The sequence below is a fragment of the Chinchilla lanigera genome, unplaced genomic scaffold, assembly GCF_000276665.1.
Source record: "Chinchilla lanigera isolate Chin_1 unplaced genomic scaffold, ChiLan1.0 scaffold00003, whole genome shotgun sequence".
NCBI lineage: Eukaryota > Metazoa > Chordata > Mammalia > Rodentia > Chinchillidae > Chinchilla > Chinchilla lanigera.
The window spans coordinates 8,273,723-8,294,124 of NW_004955404.1; the positions used below are offsets into that span (position 1 = coordinate 8,273,723).

General features: G+C 39.9%; 1 protein-coding gene across 2 annotated transcripts; it reads right to left on the reverse strand.

Moving 5' to 3' along the window:
- Nucleotides 1-214: 214 nt before the first annotated feature.
- On the reverse strand, nucleotides 215-14,920 carry LOC102028261. Of its 2 annotated transcripts, none has more exons than XM_005374020.2 (5): nucleotides 14,672-14,920; nucleotides 13,629-13,708; nucleotides 4,323-4,489; nucleotides 3,545-3,662; nucleotides 215-1,098 (listed from the first exon to the last, which is right to left on the reverse strand). In XM_005374020.2, the coding sequence occupies exons 2-5, from the start codon at nucleotides 13,648-13,650 to the stop codon at nucleotides 695-697; spliced, it is 711 nt and encodes a 236-aa protein (XP_005374077.1). In that variant the 5' UTR covers nucleotides 13,651-13,708; nucleotides 14,672-14,920; the 3' UTR covers nucleotides 215-694. The 2 variants fall into 2 exon arrangements, with proteins under 2 accessions (XP_005374077.1, XP_013371361.1); XM_013515907.1 differs by lacking the exon at nucleotides 14,672-14,920 and adding an exon at nucleotides 13,945-14,106.
- Between the last annotated feature and the right edge of the window lie 5,482 nt (nucleotides 14,921-20,402).

The window sequence follows — 20,402 nt, forward strand, 5'->3', positions numbered from 1 at the left end:
TTGCTCCCATCCATCTTTTTACCTAGCACAGTAAATGTCCTTGTCCACAACCCCAAGTGCACATGCTTGGTTGACTGCAAGAGGTCAGAGTGGAGCCCCAGCCCGCCCAGCAGAGGTGATAGACCACCTACAAGTTGGCACTACTGGAAACCACAAAAGCACAACATCTACCATTGCTTCATATCTGCCTTTACAGACTTCTCTGCAGATCCTATGACAGTCAACTTTTTTATTTCTAAAGAGATAATCATGCAACCCTGTGTTTAAAAGAATTAACAGTGGTCATCTTGGAGATGTCCTTGTTAAAACTATTATTTTGCAATTACACAGTAAAGGAATAATTGTACGATTTTTAAATAATAATAGTACATGCTTCTATAAAGGGATGAAGAGAGCAGATGATGACCACGTAGTGCAACTTTCCCAAAAGTTCCTGCTACCATGTAATTAGAAGGAGACCTCAAGTGCTGATGGAGATCAACTGAGATACCCCAAATCCTACAGGTGCACCTGTAGGAAATATCCCTGCCTAGAGTAAGGTAACTTTGGGAAACTACCTTCTATTCTCATAATAGACTTGTGGGGGGGTGGTGTTTCCTCTTAGGAAAGTCAGTGGTACATCAGATTATTCAGGTTTCTTTAAACTAATAATCTACAAATTGCCTTAGCATTTCCAAGTTTCCACCTGAGGATGTTATGCACTCCTCCGATTTTTCTTCATAGCTTTATACAACTTAATATCCAGGCTTGGGAAACTGGAGAGTTCTTCCAGGTCAAACAGCTCCTTAAACCTATCTACAAATTTATTTTCTTTCTCCAACCTGAATTTCATAGCCCAGAGGATAATGGTAGTTTCTTTGCACAGGTGGTCAAAGGTAACAAGGAGTTCTTCCAGGAAAGGATGAGCGTAGACAACATCCGCTGCCAGGATATAGTCGAAATTATTGGAAGACCTGGGGAAGTTCTTCTCTAAAGCGACTCCCCAGGAGAGTTCTTTAACCTGAGGCAAATGCTTGCACTTCATTTTAGTGTTGTGGGAAATATTATATTGCAGGTTGCCAAGTAATTCAGGTAAGTCTGTGGCAGTCACATAAGCACCTGTGAAACAAAGTTTGGTAGAACTAGTAACGCTTACAGAATAAGGTCAAGCCATCGGGTGTCTCGCCAACATGCTCGTACAATTCTGCACAATCGCTAGTCCAAAAGAAAGGACTGGTCAGCACACAAAGACAACCCCTCTCACACACAGGCTAAAGCAGCTCTGTACCTCCCCTTGAAAAAGAAAGAACTAGAGTGCCGTGATATTTTTACACATCGTTGCATTCTTTTTTGTTCTCCTGGTCTTTTGTTTCCATGTGTTGTTCTTTTCAATGTATCTACTACATGCTAGGCAAAAAATAACCAAGAGAAGGAGAAATTCAAAATATTTGGTACTATCATTTGAATAATCTGAAGTCATTGAAGAAATAACAGGTGCTGCCCTAAAACAATTCTTAGCCTCAGCTGTTCCAGACTGAGTGAGTATATGTAACACTGGGGATCCCCTGGTTGAATGTGTGATAAGGGGGGTGGGGGGGGTACTTCTCAATGATTACATTGAAAGGATAATGCCAATCATATTTATGCCCAAGCTTTCAACTTGAACCCATTATAAATGTAAATTTACCTGCCAAAAAGACATCATAAAGAGCATAGATACAGGACAGGGTGCTTAGATGCAGAAGGTTTAAACAGCTTCTTAGTTATAAGTGAATAGCAGTGGTCATATTCAGGCACAAACTTGGCAGGAATGTCGTTATAAAATTTTGTCCATAAAGTGAGCTTGGCGCATAGCAGAACTTAGAAATAAAGCGAGGAACAGCTGCTCTCATCACTTCTGACATGCACAGAACAGGACAAGGGATGGGAAGGAAGAACTGCAGAAGTCTAGTCTGGCTCAGGACAGGGTAGAACCCGTGGGTTAGCCACAAGGTCAAGTTTTTCTAACACTGACTGGAGTAGTATTTTTGTGACAGTGCTAAAATGGTCAGGAGACACGCACATCATAGGTAGAATTGTGGAAATGTGAGGCTTCGCATTCTACTGTGACTAAATCTATAGTTTTTAGGAGGCTGGGGATTTAGCTCAGAGGCACAGCACCTGCCTGGCAAGTGCAACGTCGTGAGTTCAATTCCCAGTACCGGAAAAAAACAAAAAACAAACAAACAAAAAAATAAAATAAAATAAAATAAATCTACAGTTTTCAACAAGTCTTTTTAAATTCCAAGGTAAGGAATATACCTTGCTTAGAGGGAGTGTAAACTATCTGACTGGTTAAAATCCTGTGTCTAGAATGGGGAGCATCACCCCTTCCAGACTACTGACGAAACACACCTTCCATCTTGATGTTTGTGGCAGGTCAGACAAACATGCTGAAGGGATCGATTATTTTTAATAAAACAAATGACTTCCTAAGACACAAATTCTACTCCTGGATCAGGAGCCCTTCAGTATAAATCAGTCGTGCCTCTGCCTCTACCCACAGTAAGTGGAATGGTGACCCTAGAAGGCAGTATCAGCTCAGAGAAATTTTTTCAGAAAAAACATTTGGGAGGACTTCAGGGGTCCTGCATCTCTTCAGTGTTTAGAAAGTGGTGATTGCTAAAACTTGAACTCCTCTCAAGAGTTTAGAGTGCCAGGTGTGCACTTCTGAAGATCAAGGAAATCAAGACCAATCTGGGTAGTGCCCATCAGAGAAGGCAGCTAAATTAAGACAATGAAACAGATAAAACAAAGAAAAGCAGAGTGGAAGCAGCCCCAGGCATAGAGAGAGGATCATAGGGCTGGCGGGATCTGATGAGAGAACTAAGGGCCATAGAGAAAAATGGAAAAGAACTGAGAAAACAAATCCAACAGCGAACACCTAAAAATAAAAGGAGAGATGTGGGTTTTGTGTGCTTTCTAGCACTCTTTCTCTATTTAATAGATTCTTTTTCATAAAATCATAGGACTTCAAAAGTCAAAAATAATCTATAGTTACCTATAAACGTTGAATTCATGCTAACATCTAAAGTACTATACCTCAAAATCAGCAACAATTGACTATCAAACCCTAGTATTAAGCCGGGCATGGTGGTGCACGCCTATAATACCAGCACTCAGGGGGCTGAGGCAGAAGGATCACTCTGTGAGTTTGAGGGCAGCCTGGTCTATATCAGCAAGTTCAAGGCCAACCTGGACTACATACTGAGACCTTGTCTCAAAAAAACCAGAAGAGAAATAGCTGTGCCTAGCATTTCACACAGCTCCTCTCCCAACCAGGATGCTTAAGTACAGCTCCCATGTCTTCACAGGAAGGCTTGTGACAGCATTCCACGGGGATAGCTAATACAACTAAGAGAAATTTCTGGAAAGAAACTGGCAAAGCGATTTTAATGCTGGTAGAATTGCTTAATGAAAATCATTTAAATAATCAAAGAGTTACAAATAGGCCTGGGCCACAGCACTTTGGATGTAAGAGTAACGAATGGTACGTGACTAATGATAGTCGAATATACCTACTTACCAAGTAAACTTGCCACAATGGAGACCAGCCCAGTTCCAGCTCCAATTTCAATCACATTTTTGTCAAACAGATTATATTCCTTTGCATTTGTTTCCAGGAAGTAGCACAGAACAAGGGCCTAGGCAGATTTAGATTTTAAAAGGTTATGTTTGGCAAAAAATAACAGAAAACAAAACAAGCTCTATTAAGTAAATGCAACACATGTGAGCAAGAGTGTATGTTTGAGTATTTGTACCCATGACTATAGAAAGTTACTATCAGAAGTCCATCCTCTGATGGGTTCCCAGTGCTGCTGGGAGGAAGGAGAAATAACCCAAAACACAGAGTTCAGTTGCTTAAGTTTGATCTTCTTTAGGGAAGTAACTTCTAATAACACTAGTCATTTCCAAGTGGTGTGTGAGTTTGACGAAGGTAGTAAAGGTGGACGTGCCACTCTTCATGGAATTGTTGGTAAATCAATGGGACCTTTGGGAGTGTTCTGCAGGTGAGACTCAGACAGATTTCTTTGTAACTGATCAACTCAAATGGCTCCCAAGAAATGGAAAATAAAATGTCTACTCTTCTAAACTCTCATTGTCGCAAAAAAAGAAAGAGTAAAAATTTGTACTTATCCTGCAAATTTCAATAGTCAGAAACATCATTAACTGGTTGAAGAAATTTCCCAATAGCCTGATTTCAGAATGTGACTGTTGTCTGAGGTCACAAAGTAAAAGCCTGTTTTCTTCCCCCAAGCAGAACGTGACAACTGGAATGAAGCAAATTTTGCGCAAAATTATACCGAGGGCCAGACAACAGCACCGTAACAGTCTGTGGCTTCAGCAATCCGAATCTCATGTCCAACAAAACGGAAGCCTTCCCAGGGAACGTTTGTTATTAGCGTTGGAATAAAACATCTTGCCATGATCTCTGTGACCACTTGCTTGTCAGCATGGTCTTTTCTGGTCTCTGAAAGGAGAGAAAGGCGATGATCGTGTTAGTAAATCTGTGAAAGAGAAGAACCTGGTGGAAATGCAGCATTTCTACATGGTGACTTTTGAGTATTCACTGACTTTAGGTGAAATAACGCAGTAAGGTAAGCGATTTCAAAACAGCTCATAATGCAAGGTACCATTTTATACATCAGAATGACAACACTGTTCTGATGTTTACTAGAGTTGATATCAACACTTCATTTTTGCAGTGTTAAATGAAACACACAATAACTGATATGCTTTTTTAAAGAAATATATTTTCAGAATCACAAAGCAGATCACCCAGCATAACAGAAAGGCTGGTGATGGCGTGTGAGATCATGGCTATATATAGTGACTACACAGTGCAGTGCCCAGCAGCTAAGTAACGGATAGTAGTCTATTCCTTATGACTTGCTTTTATGAAGACTAAAGATATTTAAGACCGCCCTAGAGTACACCCTTGCATCATTATTATTCTTTCTAATAGCGTTATTTTGAGGGAGCTCATGACACCTTAACATCTGTGACATTTTACAAGGTTAATAAGCAACATTATACCAATTACTCAGCACATTCTTAACACAGCAGGCCGTGCAAAACATGCTGTAATATTTCACTTCTTCCAACAACCTTGTGAAATAGACATTCTTCTTTTTCACTTTCACAAATAATGAAGCTAAGACTGAGACAATTCTATTAACATGACCAACTTTGCGTAACTTATAAATGTAGGAGCCAAATCTTGAGCTTCCTTTATGGTTGTTCCAAAGTCTTCCCTATAAAGTATTTAAAAGTGGTAATTTAAAAAAAAAAAACTAATTGTCTCTAAGAATGTATAGACTAGTTATGCAAAATGTGAAAGACAGAAAAACCTACAACAAAAAGTGTTGGGAGCCGAGAAAATGTACGTTGAGTCACGCACTGACGGCTACATAGGTTTCAAACACTGTTATTGTTATTGTTATTGCTGTAATTCTTATAATTTTGATCATGAAATTGAGAGACAGAACAAGATGACCATACAATCAAATCCTGCCTTGTGGGATGCAGGCTTAAAAATTCTATATTCAATAAGGAAAAGGGAAACCACGGTGAATGAGGCCACTCAGGAATGTCTTCATAGAAAAAGTTTGTCTTAGGTTTAACCTTTGATCTAGCACATGATTTTCATCAATGGAGAAGTTACTTATCACATCAATCCTTAAAAACCATTGATCCTTCCAGTCTTGTTTCTGCTGTGTCAGACTAGGCTAGAGTCCTGCCAGCTGCTTCTCTACCCTGCACTCAGAAATCCAGGCTTAGGGTCCTCCAGAAGAGGAGATGGCAAAGAAAGACTGACTATGAGTGCAAAGAAAAAATAAACAGATGAAAACTCCCCCTAAAAGGAAAAGCAGTTTGTAATTCCAAAGACTCATTTTCAAAATTTAAGCCAAAGCAACCTTTGTTCTTTACCTATTCCATTTCCTCATTCAACAAGCAGTACCGTAGGCAGGTGTGTGTTGGGTTTGATGCCAGGTGCTGGGAATGTGGCAGCCAACCACACATGACCCTGACCCTACAGAGAAGTAGAAATACACAGCCACAATTTATCTGGAGCTCAGCAATACGTTTGATATTCTCCTGAAGAATTACTGGATTGGAGGCAAAGTAAGTTTTTCCAAAGTACCCCCAAAACACTTTGGTTTAATTCCTACCTACAGAGACCTTTGTACCATGTTAATGGTCTCCCATTCAAGCAGTCACCATGACCAACCTTGCTTAGCCTCCAGTCAGACAAGATGGGGCATGTTCAGGGTCAGGGAACTTTCTAATAAGTGGTATGTTCTCAGTTTTGCCATGATAAACATTTTTACTCATGGTCTGACTTACCGATGATGTTAAGATATGGTCACATTTCTAGGTAACATAAATGTGATTGGAAGTACTGAGTATTTTGTAAAACAAAATGTAATGCAAGGTATCTTGATGGGTTCTACATCTAGCTAGAGTTTATCAGCACTATTTGGTATGCAGCAGGGAGCTTTGGCCATGAGTCAGAAGTATAAGTGACTATCAGAAAATTTAGTACACCCAAGCTGTGCTAACACCATAGCTTCTAAAATGAGGGTAGTACAGACTCTGTTCTATTTTGTTCTAGGCAAAGCACATTGGTGGTCCCATGTGTAATGGGAGAAGCTCCATTTCAGAAGGTTCGAAGAAACTGAGAAACCTTGAAACTCAGCTGTATGAGGACAATTTGGGTATTCCCACCAAAACAACAAAGCCTGCAGGGAACACAAGAGGCTTTACAACTTTGAAATATTGGGAAATATAAGAGATTAGAGATGTGTGTGCTTTGTGTGTTGTGTGTGCGTCCTACTTAGGATCCAGACAGAAGAACTCCAACTTAGCTACAGCCCAGCACTCCACTCTCACACTTTCGCAAACAATGACCTGTAAAAGATGCCGAGAACACAGAAAGCTAAAAAATTGATGTTCTTCAGCAATAGCCATTTCCTCTAATATGTTTCACTGGACTGCTTAAATGACTGAGTATTCACATTCAGGAAGAGCACCAAGAACCAAATAATATTGGTAATATGTTTCATTTGAACTTTAACTTTCATTTCACTATATGCACTTGTACTAAGATTGAAGGAGCGGGTGGGCAACGTTTGCTGTGAAGTTCTTTAGAACGTTAATTGCTTCCTTGACCTTTAACTGACGGTGTCCTCTTGGGTCTCCCTGCCTACTCCTTGTAAATGTAGCACTTCTTTGACAAGTCACCTAAAGTATCAGGGATTAATAGATGTTAGAGCACACCAAATCCCAAGAGCATCTCCTGAACTTCCAGTCTTTGATATAAAAACTTTGCCAGTAATATTTACTGGTACAATCTGACATCTCTGACTTTGCATGTTCTTTTAAAGGTTAGTTGGCCGGGTTAGTGCTTCCATCCAACAAGTAAGAGACAAATGAATTCCTGGCTTTTGACTCTGTCTCTCTGAATAAAGAGAGCTAGTCATTTCTTTTGATAATGACCACATGTTTACCTTCATAAGGAAATGAAGTTTTAAAGTCATATCTGAATATACTGGGATAATTGAAATCTACACATTCTAAAGGATCTTCCAAGACATTTTATGAAACAAATATAACCGCTACTAATTGCATATAGACTCTAAAAGCACAAGTCAATCAATTATATATGGTAATTAAAAACCAATTATACTCCTAGAATGTTTTGTACTATACAGAAAATATTATCAGTTTCAAAAACTTGAATTGATAATATATATGTATTCTTTTTGCATCTAAGTACTATATGAATGTCACAGGCATTTCATAAGAAGTAACCCTCATGAAAATTAGCATAATTTTTATCTTGAAACCAAAATGGACAGAATTTGGCTACTTAAAACAATTTGTTTAAAGAGGAATATGGTCTTTATAAGCTCACAATGATAAAACTGTTTCTTTTGAAGTAATCTATGAAGCTTAAGAGAAAATTTTCATAACAAAAAATTGTAACACTTTGTCTAGATATAATATGTGGGATTTTAAAATCAAATACACACACACACAATTATTTCCATCTTAAAATATTGGCTTTCCCAGCAAAAACTTCTGTTTAAAGATTTTGAAGCAATCCACTTAATACAGTAGTAAGTATTTATTTAAATCAAAAGGCATGTTTAATATTGACTTTTAGCATTAACACCACCACTTCAAGGTTAATAGCAAGACTCTCTCACCTAAAGTTTAATAGGATGTGAACACTTTACAAAGACATCCCTAGAGCAGCCTTGTTGCAATAAGAAGGAGAAATCTATGCTCCAAACACAATCTCCAAAGAACATGTTCCCTAAATTGTGTGCTTAATTATTTGTAGAGTATGGGATGGAATGCTGAAAATATTAATTAATTAGCAGGTAGCATTTGGGTTTTAGTCAAGATTTAAGGAACAATTTCCTTCAAAAATTAACAACATCATCATGCAATGGAATTCTAATATATATTTTTTAAGGAATAATTTTTCCACACATACTGTCTCCATGTTTTTAACTATTCAAGTCCAGGACAATTAATGAACACTGAGTAATGTTACACAAAAAAACTGGATCTTGAGTTCCCTATGTGAAAAACAGAAAATTCCTGATATCCATACTTTTCAACAAAAGCTATCTACTCTCACCTTACCATATTATTTTCTTGATGAACTTAATATTGAAAATTTTCAATTTTTCAATATTATTTGAAAGGTTGTAAATAAAACATGGTCAAGACATAGAACTGCAATCATGCTGCTATGTTGGGCTTATCTATTTTAATGCTTCTTCATGCGAAAGTCTTAACATCATTTGCCTGTTCTCACATCTTTGCTGACAGTGATTTAAAATCTACCAGGTGCTCTTGTTCTCCTGAGAACTAAAGGCATTTCAAGTATGAAGTGAAAATTAGCAAGATTCTGCCACATCACATTGATGATTAGCTTGAGGAAAATTCAATGTGAATTTACTTCAGAGCCGAATTGCAGCAAGCCTTCCAAAACAGAGGTTCTGTCTACATTCTTCTCTTTTACAACTTTAAGATCAGTAAGAACAGTAATAAATGGAAGGTCAGAGCACAAAAATACACTCAAAAGGGGAGGGGTGGCTCACTAACCCTTTAATAGCTATGACAAGTGAATTCAAGTGCCTATCTGAGGGCTGTCATGAAAGCCTGTCAGCAAAATTCAAAGTAAAAACCACTCTCCTAAGTGAAAGAGACTGCCATTCAACTGATCTTCTATTCAAAGATGACTGTCATATGCTTTGTAGAAATTCCTACAGATTAAAAAAATGTTCAAGATATTTTCGGATTACTACCTGGCCATGGCTGACCTGAAATACACAATTCTAAACACCTCAGCAAGTCGAGATCATGGGTCCTTATGTTGAAATATATTCCTGAGAAGATTCCACAAATACTTCTGTCTGTCATTCTGCTTCATTTCAGAAATGTATAGTCTGTAACTAATGTAGGTGAGACAACACTAGATTTCATGTCTCTACAGGACCAATAAAATTCATCTTTATTGATACTCCTCAGGATTCAAGTGGAAAGCAAAACAACAACAACAAAAAAAAACCTAAAGTAGTTTCTCTTAAATTTTGCTACTGGAATCATGGAAGAAAAGACATGAACCCAATGCCAGTGATGTTTGGTAAGTGTTAAGAAGAGACATCTTTAAAGTGCTATGGAAGCAACACCAGTTCATACAATTAGGAAGCAGATCTCAGAACAGTCATTTGCCCTCAGGGAGCTGTGAGAAGATCGAGGTGCATCTTGGATCATTTAGAAAATCATCCTTAACAAGTAAGTTGAGAGGAGACCTGTAGAAGGTAAGGAAGAAACTGGGAAGATTGTCAGGGGAGGACCTGACACACAGGTGTGATATTGAGGAACTGCATCTTGTCGCACCACCTGAAAGACAGCAGTGCTAGAAGCTACTTGGGAGGCTGTTGCAAATCTAGACAAGAGACAGGAAGGGTCTGAGTGAACGCTGCAGTCATGAGTGAGGGGCCAAGTGGTAATTTGTGTGCTTTTTGTTGTAGTGTTGTAGGGCCCCCCTACACCACGAGGATAGCAAATGCCGTTCAAACTTGACATTCAGGTCTAAGTTTTGAAGACATATGAAGTAAATTGGTAAATTTAAGAGTTATTTTTATTCAATATGTGGAAGACTGGCCTTATTTAATAGATATTTATTCAGGTTACTTTTTAAACTTTTAAAATGTGTTCATGAGTGATTCTCAAATTAGTAACCATAGGTGCTATATAGTACCTCAACTAGTTCAAGGGATATACTACCTCAGGTGGCCATTTGATAGGTTTTCTAACTAAAGGTAAAATTTTTCAAATAAACTCTTCTTCATATATTGAGGCAATATTATTAATATAAGCCATATTGCTCATTATTCCAATTCTAGAAAGATTTATAAAAATCTTCCCAAGAGATTTTGTGATGCTCTAAGTAGAACTTTATACAAGGTCCTAAAGGAAGTCAACTGCACGGTGACCAGAAATACATTATCATTGCTAATGGGCAAATTAAGTCCAGCCAAGAGTCCTCAGATAAATTTATTCATTTGCTAATTTACTGAACATCTAAGGGCTAGAACAGGAAGACAAACCAACATAAGTGCTGTAACAGTGGCTTAACTAGACAATTCAAAGCTGCAAAGTCTCACATTTCAGAGAACTCAACAGAGAATTATCTGAATCTTCATGATCATACGTTTGCCAAGCAAATAAAGTAAGGATGACATGCCATACATAGAAAGTGATACGTGCAAAGGCCATCTGGCCAAAAGTCTCTTGACCGATTTTCCAATTTGGGAAACTCTGAGAACTAAAATGTAAAAGTGGGGTGAGCAGCATGAGATAAAATACTTTCTGCCATTCAGTTAAGTCTCCATTTTAGCCTATAGGAAATAATGAGATACTGAAGCATTTTAAGCAAAGACAACTGTGACAAGATTTGAATTTTAAAAATGTCACGTAAGCTCCATTGCGGATAAAGAAATAGGGTAAAGAAGCTTAGCCCAGAATGACACAGCCAATTAAAGGCAATTAACAACACTAGAGAAAAGAAATAATAAAGACCAGAATCAAGGCAATCGGAGCTGGAAACAGGGAATGAAGGATAGGGAAGCTTTAAGGAGGTAAAACCAACAGGCTGCAAAGATGAAGAAGCTGAGGGAGAGGGAGCAGACTGGAAGGAAGCCACACTTCTGGGTGGCGAAGGATACACAGAGACAGAACATATAGGCAAAGGGGCAAATCTGCAAAGGGAAATACATGTTAATCTGTGGAATAACGTGCTGGCTATGAAAGTGGCGACTGAGCCGCAGAGACCCAGCCGCAAGGCACACGGTAGCCCAACAGCGCCCGCTGCTCTAACTGCGGTTCCAGGGAGACCTCACTTCCCCACTGCGGCTGCCGACTGAAGCCAGCTCTTTCCATCAGGCATGCTCTTCTAGTGCCCCACTCTTGCTCAGGGCTTCTCCATGGCCTGCCTGAGACCTGCTGAGACCTGGATAGCAGCCAGAAGTTCTTCCTTCCCAATCCACACAGCGGTCTCTGCACCCAGGCCTAACGCCCGTGTTGTAACCTGAAAGCTCCCTCTGCAGGCTGCAGTGCCTTTCTTCTCTGTCCTCCATACACCTTCCCCACATAAATCCCTTGTGTGCTCGATCTGATTTTTGGCAGTTCTGGAAGGGTCTAAACTGACACAAGGAAGCAGGTATGCTGTCAAATAAAGCACTTCAAACGGCATATTTGGGCATCACTGTGCAGAAGAACCTTGAGTGAAGATGCATCTGCTCCAAGCACAGAGCCTCAGGAGATGACTACCGTATAACCCTGGGCTGCATGTGCTAACAGCTAACGTGGAGCCGCTGGCACGAAGAAGGCAAACACAGCATACTTGCAACTGATCATTTGGATAAAGCTTTAGACAATATGGATGATAATGCAGCCTAGGAAACATATAGAAAGAAATTTTTAGTACTCACCCTAATGCTAGTTTTAATCTGTGCATAAATAAATGACATGTTATAGTTATTGGATCTTCTTGCTGTGTTGAAATGTGAGAGCCGAGCTCTGGCTTGCTGCATCCTTTCCAAACACAAGATACTAAGTATAAGAGCGTTAGAACAAGACAAATCAGTATCACTCAGGACTTGAGAACTGAGTGTTCCTCTCCATGGGGGAAATCTCACCAATGAAATGCCATCTGGCTCTGGGCCCATAGCACACACTTAATCCCTTTAGCACTGTGCTTTTGAACATATTTTTAAAGCTTTAATTGGCTATGTAGATGATTATGGGGTATGTTTGTTCATGTTATAAAATATTTTAATACTAGCTCTGTCGCAACCTTACCTTGAACTTCTTCCATTTTCTTTGTAATTTGCCAAATTATCATGCACACAGTAGAAACCAAGAATTGTTACTAATGGTAATGATAATGATGTAATTTTATTCATAAACCACCCAGAAATTACATCTTTGCTCAAATTACCTAAATGGCTACATTCTCTAAGTGATTACAACTTACATCTTCAGGTTTGCAAAACTTGCTGCAGTGGAACCCTTGCCGTGTGAGCCAGAGAGGCTGCCAAGCCTAGGCATGTGCCCGGCTCTCTCTACCTGAATATGCGCTCACCTAGGTAGAAGCCACATGGTGTAGCCAAAGAGGGAAGAAACAGCTCTGCAGTTCTTACAAAACATACACAGTGCAAAATATAGGGAAAGAGACAGAGAGAGAGAGAGAGAGAGGGAGGGAGGGAGATGGGGAGGGAAGGGGGAGAGAGAGAGGAAAGGGAAGGAGAGACAGAAAGACCCAAAACAATTAGATTTGTATGAAAGCTGCTCTACAAAGACATGGTGATTCTTTAGACTATGCCAAGAATATAGGTCTGCACTTTCTGTCCCAAACAATGGGGACAGTTATATCACATAATCCATGCAGTGTCCTACTTCATATTTAAGGCTATGTGAAAATGGTGGGTCAATTTTAAAGAATTAAACTTGTAGCCAAATTCAAATTTAAATTCTCTTTCTATCCAGAGGTCAAATTATATTATATATTTTCCTCTAATTAATAAATAGCAAAATGGACTATGAACACATCTGAAAGATGTTTTTCCAGCCTAAATTCATTTAGAAAAAAAAAAATTCATTCAGAATTTTTACACGGAAATATTTTTCTGTCTTCCCAGTTTCTTACCTGAAATAAAATAATTTAGAAATCACAATCATGTATTTCATGTACGGCACATTGGAACAATTATTTTTGCAAATCAAAGGAAAACTCTAAATAGTCTATATATTTAATTTATTGTCTGTCACAATCACCTCTACCATAGCATCAGCTCCATTGGTGTGATAGCAGTAGGCATGAAATATTAGTGGAGATGTTTGAGGTTAGGGCACACAAGCCAGGACATAAAACGTAATTACTGAAAGTCCTGACCCAACTGCTGAGCAAGAGGGAAGCAATGTTCTAGTGTATTTAGTCATAAATGAGCACTGCAGAAGTCAGACTTTACAGTCTAATTATTTATCTTAGAATTGGTTGAATCACATACACAAAAAACATTTACCTTCTTGACCTCCTGGATCCATGCAGTGATGAATTACTGGGTGGCTATATTTTGATATTTTCTTGATCGTTTCTTGAGGACTAGGCAAATAATACATCAAAATATCAAGCAGCAGTAATTCAAAATACGTATGAAGTGTATTTATACTTATAAACTTCAGACAGGGCTGAGAAAACTGTACTAAGCTGTTGTATATTAACAAAGAGTGACTTAAGAAAGACCATCTAAATACGGTCTAGTACAAATAAATATTGGAACAAAGGTTTCAGAGTCAGAAATTTTGAAAGCTGCTAGAGAAAGAGAACACACTCCTCACCAGAAACTGCCTCCGCTGTCATAAAGACAAGCATCTGCATCATACGGGCTGATAAGACAGCAATTCTACAGTCTGAGAGGTGATTTTTAAAACACTGGTAAGAAATGGGTTTTGCTCCTTGTGGTGAAAACTGTAACACTAGTCTCAAATAAATCTTCCTAGCAATGAATGCAAAGTTCACTTGTTCTCATCAATGTGTCATTAGCAAGTCTGCAATGTCGAACAGCCCAACTGCCAGATGGTCTTTTGCGTAGTAACTTCTGCCTTAAAGGGTCCACACCATCCCAGCAAACATCTAAGATGGAATAAATTCTTTTATTCCGTTCAAACAGGCCATCAGAATTAGCTTACATGAGCTGTTATTCAACCTTTGGAAAACAAAACTTTTGTCTGTACTTCTCAATTTGATATCAGAGAACAAATAGTCACTCTGTACTATAAGTTAATATAACATTCCTTTCTTCCAAAGATCTCAAAATACTTTTCACAGCCAGCACATTTTTCTTTACAGTGTGTCTCAGTAAGTTAGAAGCAAGATCATTTTTTGTACAGTTCACAAACAAGGAAAACCCAAGGTTAAATAACATCACCAAGGTCACACAGATAAAACAATAACGAGACACACATTTTGCTCCCAATGTAATATCTCTTCCATTACAGAAAGCAGTCTTTATTATACCTGTCTTCCTGAAGGCCAATATGTATTAAATGTTAAATCTGGACATACCTAATGGGGTAGTTGAGTTCTAGAAGGTTAAAAGTTATCTCATCCACTTTTGTTTTCCTCTGGTAGTGCCTGAAACGGGAGCACCAAAGCACACGGTTTACTACTGTACACGCTGGCAGGAGATTCAAGCAGAAGGGATTAAGATCCTGACAGCTGCAGCTTCAGTGCTCCTGGTTATGCAACAGTGAGGCTGGAATGCCTGTAACGAGGGGGGCTAAAGAACAGTCGAAATATCCCTTCCAGATAGCTCATGAATTGAGCTAGAGTTAACCAGCGAATACAAACCACTGCAAGTGAGTGGAGACTGAAGGAAGCAATCCAATTTTTTTTCAGCTTCAATGCCAAGAGTTATTCTAAGAGTCGATGGCTATGACGTCCTCAGAAATGGAAGCCACGTACTGTTCAATGTCACCTGTCTAGGTGTGAACACTGCTTTTAGAATCCAGGATTCTTGAGGATGTGTGCAACATTGCTCTGCACCCGGGAATCAAATTACCATGATTCCTTCCTACTCTGAATGGGCAGCCTAGAGGGAGGGGCGAGGGAGGGTAAGTCCATCTGCGCACCTGCCCGTGTGTGGAGGTGTGCATCTCAGAACACACTTGTCACTGAAAACATCCTCCTTAACATAAAGTTCCAGCCAAGACTGCAGAGTTAATCGGAGGAGTGTGAGTCCAAAACCACTTTACATACCACGGTGTAAATACAGAGCTGAACTGCGATTACTTTAATGTACTAGACAGGACTAGGAGTCAGGAAGTCTAATTATAGTTATTCCCGTCAATAATGAGATTTGCTTAGTATGTGTCTTGACTTCTTTGTCTATAAAACAGAGATATAAAATGCACATGATAGTATAGTTGCGGTGAATACTGTAGGTTTAAAACATTCTACAAAGTACAAAATCCTATCAAAGGATATTCTCTCTTTAAAAACAAGAATAAAGAATTACTTGATGACTAAAAATTATGTCTTTTTCAAGGAGTTACTTGAAAGATTATGCAATCTTCAATGCTGGATTTCTTAAAAAGCAGAATCTCTAAATCAATCATCTTAACAAATATGATGACAATGATAATTTCAGTTACTCTGAAAAGTGGAAAAATTATATAGAGACTTTGCCTTCATCTCTAAGCACCTTACAGTGAATTGTGCTTCTTTTATAAAGTAGAAAAGCAGGTTTTTAAGCACACACACACACATGCTTCTATTAAACAATATCAGAGCCATCAAGGAAGCCAAGAATTCCATGCACTACTGTGATTGCTGGTGAAGGGAAAGAGAGAGAGAGGCTAAGAGGTTGCAGAGAGGACATTTGTTAAAAAACTCAGAGCTTCAGGCAAACTCACTCACCCAGGGACATAAAAGGAGAGTGTTTGGGGCTGGCAGGGCAACCAGGAATTGAGGGCCCAGGATCCCAGAAAGAAAAGACAAACAAGTAAACCTGACACTCAGCACTGACCTTAAAACAGAGCATTTGCTGATTATTCTGTCTATTACAAGAGGCTGATTTTCAAAGCATGGAGGCAAATAGCAGAGCAAATCTCAAAAGAAGAGAAAAACGCTGCAGAATTTCAGTTGATTCCCCTGCAAAACTGGCTTCTAGGAATGGGGAGAAAATGGAAACTGGAATCTTTCAAAAACTGCACACCAGATTTGAATCTGCTTAGTCCTGACTGGGTTGAGGTGGTCTTCCCCTTGCTACCTGTTAAAATGCCTTCTGGGAGCCTCTACAGAGGGAGATCTAGAACATCTACAATTTTGAGTACATAATGTCCAGCATTAAGTCAAAATTTACCAGGCACGCTAGGAAATCCATACTGGGAATTGGAGTTATTTGATATGACTTTAAGTAACTGTGTTTAAGATGATCAAAAACAGATAAAGATGATTACAGCAAAAAACTAGAATCTATAAAAGTGAGCCAAATAGAACTGAAAAATAATAAATGAAGCAAAGAACTCAACACGTGGGTTGAATGGCAAATATAATGAAAAGATTACTGATTTAGAAGATAATTTTAGAAAAAAGATAGGATGACCATGAGCTAAATAAGTTAAAGGTACCTCAACTTGCTTTTCGCTCTTCTTTACGGCTACATACATATATTTATATGAAATGTATCTACTTACTTGTTGGTGGGTATGTGGGGTGATTCGCTATCTCAGCTATCAAGAATAGCATCACAATAACATGGGTATGCAGGTCTCGTATGCTGGCTTCATTTCCTACAGCCAGGCATGAGATGACTGAATCACATGGCAGTTCTCTTTTTAGTTTTCAGTTTTTTAGTTATTGTTTTCCAAATTAGTTTTACTTTAATATAAGTTTTACTTATATTCCCACCAATAGAATCTATGGGTTCCTTTTTCTCCACCTCTTCACCAGTTTTTTCATAGTAGCCATTCTAACTGGCGTGAGACGGACTCTTAGTGCACTTCTAATTTGCGTTTCCCTGGTGGCTAAAGACATGGAGCACTTTTCACATATTTATTAACTCTGTGTGCTTCCTTTGAGAAGTATCTGTTTAGATCAATTGTATATTTTGTTTGGATTATTCTTTTGTTAAATTCCTTAGTTCTTTACAGATGAGGCATGATCAAACACTAGTGAAGGATTAATTTTTGTATTTATTACAGTAAAAGACACAGTAGTATTTCCCCTCAAAATACTCCCCTTTACTTTGTACACACTTATCCTCTCACTCTTGCCAGCTTCTGTGGCAGCTCTGGAAGTACTTCTTGGTGTTTTTAGTGTGCTGTCATGGCTGCCTTGGTGTTCTGAACTGATGCAAAGTGTTTACCTCTCATGGTCATTTTCACTTTAGGGAAAAGGCCCAACTCACACAGTACCACAGCCAGTGAATAAAGTTTGATCAGGGAGACATACAATCAAAAATCTACAACGAATCCTGCTGCCAAGTATCATCCAATAGAAAGGCAAGCTGGTAAAACTACAATCCAACATCTCTGGGTTTCTTCAAGGCTCTATGCACTACTGAACTCCAGCATTCTCCCATGGTCATTCACTTCAGCAGGGAGATATACTGCATTTCTTTTAATTCTGTATAATTGGAGTTCTGGGTGCCTTGTTCCACCATCTTGGGAAGGTCTCCTAGGTGGGTAGATTCGGCCAAGTAAGTTAGTATCTCTAAACTTGTTCCTGCAGTTTTAGATTTTTCTTTGGTCATCAGGTTTAAAAAGAGAACATACTGTACTGGTAAACTGTTCTAGAAATATCACATAGCATATGCTTCTCATAATCTAATCTGCTTCCCCCCTTCCTCCTAGGCACACAAACCAGGTAGAAATTACATTTCTGAACTACATATAGCCATATGCTCATTTAGGTTCAAAAAAAATGGAAAAGTGATTTTTCTAGCCCCCCTTGATGTAAGACATTCCACTTGGCCTGAACTTTTGTTTCCCCCCTTTCAGCAGATTGAATTATGGGTGTCGTGGTCCACCCAGTGTAGACAACTCACATAAAACCACCTAGGGAATCACTGAACATGGAGCTCTGAATAACCTCATCGTGGCAACTCCTTCACCAGCTCAGACTGGCCCAACTGTTGAGTCTACATCTTGGCCATGTCCTGAGTCTCTGTGGGAGGCCAATTTTAAAAGTAATGGGGTAATCTTGTGGAGGAAATTTCAAGGCAACACAGCATTCAGGCTGTGGTACAGATATTGCTGGCTGCTTGAGCCATTTGCTGATAGTGAGACTCATGAGCAAAGAGCAGAAGAACAAGATTTGAAAAATTTACAGGCTGTTCAGAAAATAAGTACAAGTAAAGTTGGAACTCAGGAAGGTGTGATTGCTGGAGCATTAGCACCATTAGAAAGTACTGGTCAAATATGGTGGTACGTGCCTGTAATCTTAGCACTTGACAGACTGAGGCAGGAAGATCACAAGTTCAAGACCAGCCTGGGATGGGGGGGCTACTCTGCACTGAGATAAGAGAGTCCTTGAAGGCCTTTCAGGATCCCCACCACCAGCACCACCAAATCACAGGCTAAACGTGTAAGTGTAAACTCGTTTGAAAGGCATCGCTTGAGAAAAGGGCATCAGGGCACTCTTCTGCCACAGGGCCACCTAGAAAGTTGTTTCCCCACAACTCATTTTACCTCAAAGCTGCCCAAATACCCAGAGACCACAGCAACTATGATCCAAGTGGGCCCAACTACTGGTACCACTAACAACAGACCTTGCAAACATCCATGTGGTGTTGGTTTTGCAAGCATGCAGAAAGAATTACAGGGTCATAGAGCTTTCCACTCAGATTTTAAAGCAGGCCTGGGAGACCCAGCAATGTGTGACAGGGCCAGTCAGAGTCACTGTAGGAAGTCCCTAAGAAGGTGGTGCATGAAGCTGAGAGAATGAGACCAATGCTGCAATGAAGTCCTCAGGAAGTAAGAGATGCCAAGAACATGGAGTATCTACCAAGGAAAGCTGCAGTGAGCACACCCAGCCGAGGAGGTCACACCTGCTACAGCCAGTAAGGCCATATGGATGAGGCCATCTAAACACTTTGGAGCCCACACCACACCATCACATGCCCCAGATCCCAAACATGGAGCTATGGCTTTCATGCTTGTCTCGCTGGGTTTTGGTCTTGCTTCAGCCCAATTCTTGTTATGCCCCCATTCCTCCCTTTGGGGATGGGAATATTCACCCTGTCTCATTGTGTCCTGGGAGTCTGTACCTTGCTTTTTGATTTTTACTGTGACTCATATCTAAGAGTTGCCTTGAGTCCCAGAGGACACTTTAGACTAGACTTTCGAGCAATGCTGGAACTGCTGAGACTTTGGAAACTGTAGGGAACAGACTAACTGCACTCTGCACTGTGACAGCAGGAGTGGAATATCGTGATTGGGATCCACAGCGTGCCCCAAAGGCTCACTGTGTTGTAGGCTTCATTGCTAGTTGATGGGCTTTTGAGAAGTGACTGGATTATGAAGCCTCTAACTTCAACTAGTAGATTAACTGTTAAGTGCCCAGCTCAGTGGACCTATTAGGAGGTGGGGCCTAATAGATGGGGCAGGTCACTGGGAAGTGTGGTTTTCAAGGGTGTATTTTGTCCCCAACCCTTCCTCTCTGGCTTTCCCTCTGCTTCCGGCCTCCCATGTGGTAAGCAGCTTTGCTCCACCACACACTGCCCCTGCCTTGATACTGAGATACAGTACTTTGCACTAAGAGAAAAGATCCCTTGAAGATCTCCCAGGAACTGGCCAGACCCCACCCAATCAAATCACAGGCTAAACAGGCTGAAACCTGACAGAAGTCTCATCACAAGGCCACAGGAATGGAGCCAGCCAACCATGGACAGAAATCTCTGAACCCATGAGCCAAAATGAATGTCCCCTCCTTTAAGCTGATTTTCTTAGGTGTTCTGTCACAATGACAGAAAGCTAACGTAACTCCAGGGCAGAGGACCCCAGGCTCAAACTGAATGGCAGTCCCATCCTTGGCTATTTCCTAATTCTAAGCAACCGGTAGTTTGGGAGTAGTTCTTGTGGGAGGACTCCGCAGGAGCAATCAGGACACCTGTGTCAACAATGAAGCGCTGCGAGTCACTCCTGAAATGGGTACTCATCTACCAGTTTAATGACAGCCCTGAACCTCCAAGTGCGTTTACGCACAAGTCAGCTTCTGACGACTGAAGTAGCTTAAAAGCCAAATACTACGTTACAGGGGTCCCCGTATAGTTAATGCTCCCAGGTAGGAGGAT

Excerpts from the sequence above, each read along its gene's own strand:
- LOC102028261 (XM_005374020.2), bottom strand. The coding sequence starts at position 13,650 with ATGGATCCAGGAGGTCAAGAAG. Across the intron at positions 4,490-13,628 it reads GGATCCAGGAGGTCAAGAAG|AGACCAGAAAAGACCATGCT; the intron begins GTAAATGTTTTT and ends CTCTCCTTTCAG. Across the intron at positions 1,099-3,544 it reads CATTGTGGCAAGTTTACTTG|GTGCTTATGTGACTGCCACA; the intron begins GTAAGTAGGTAT and ends TTTGTTTCACAG.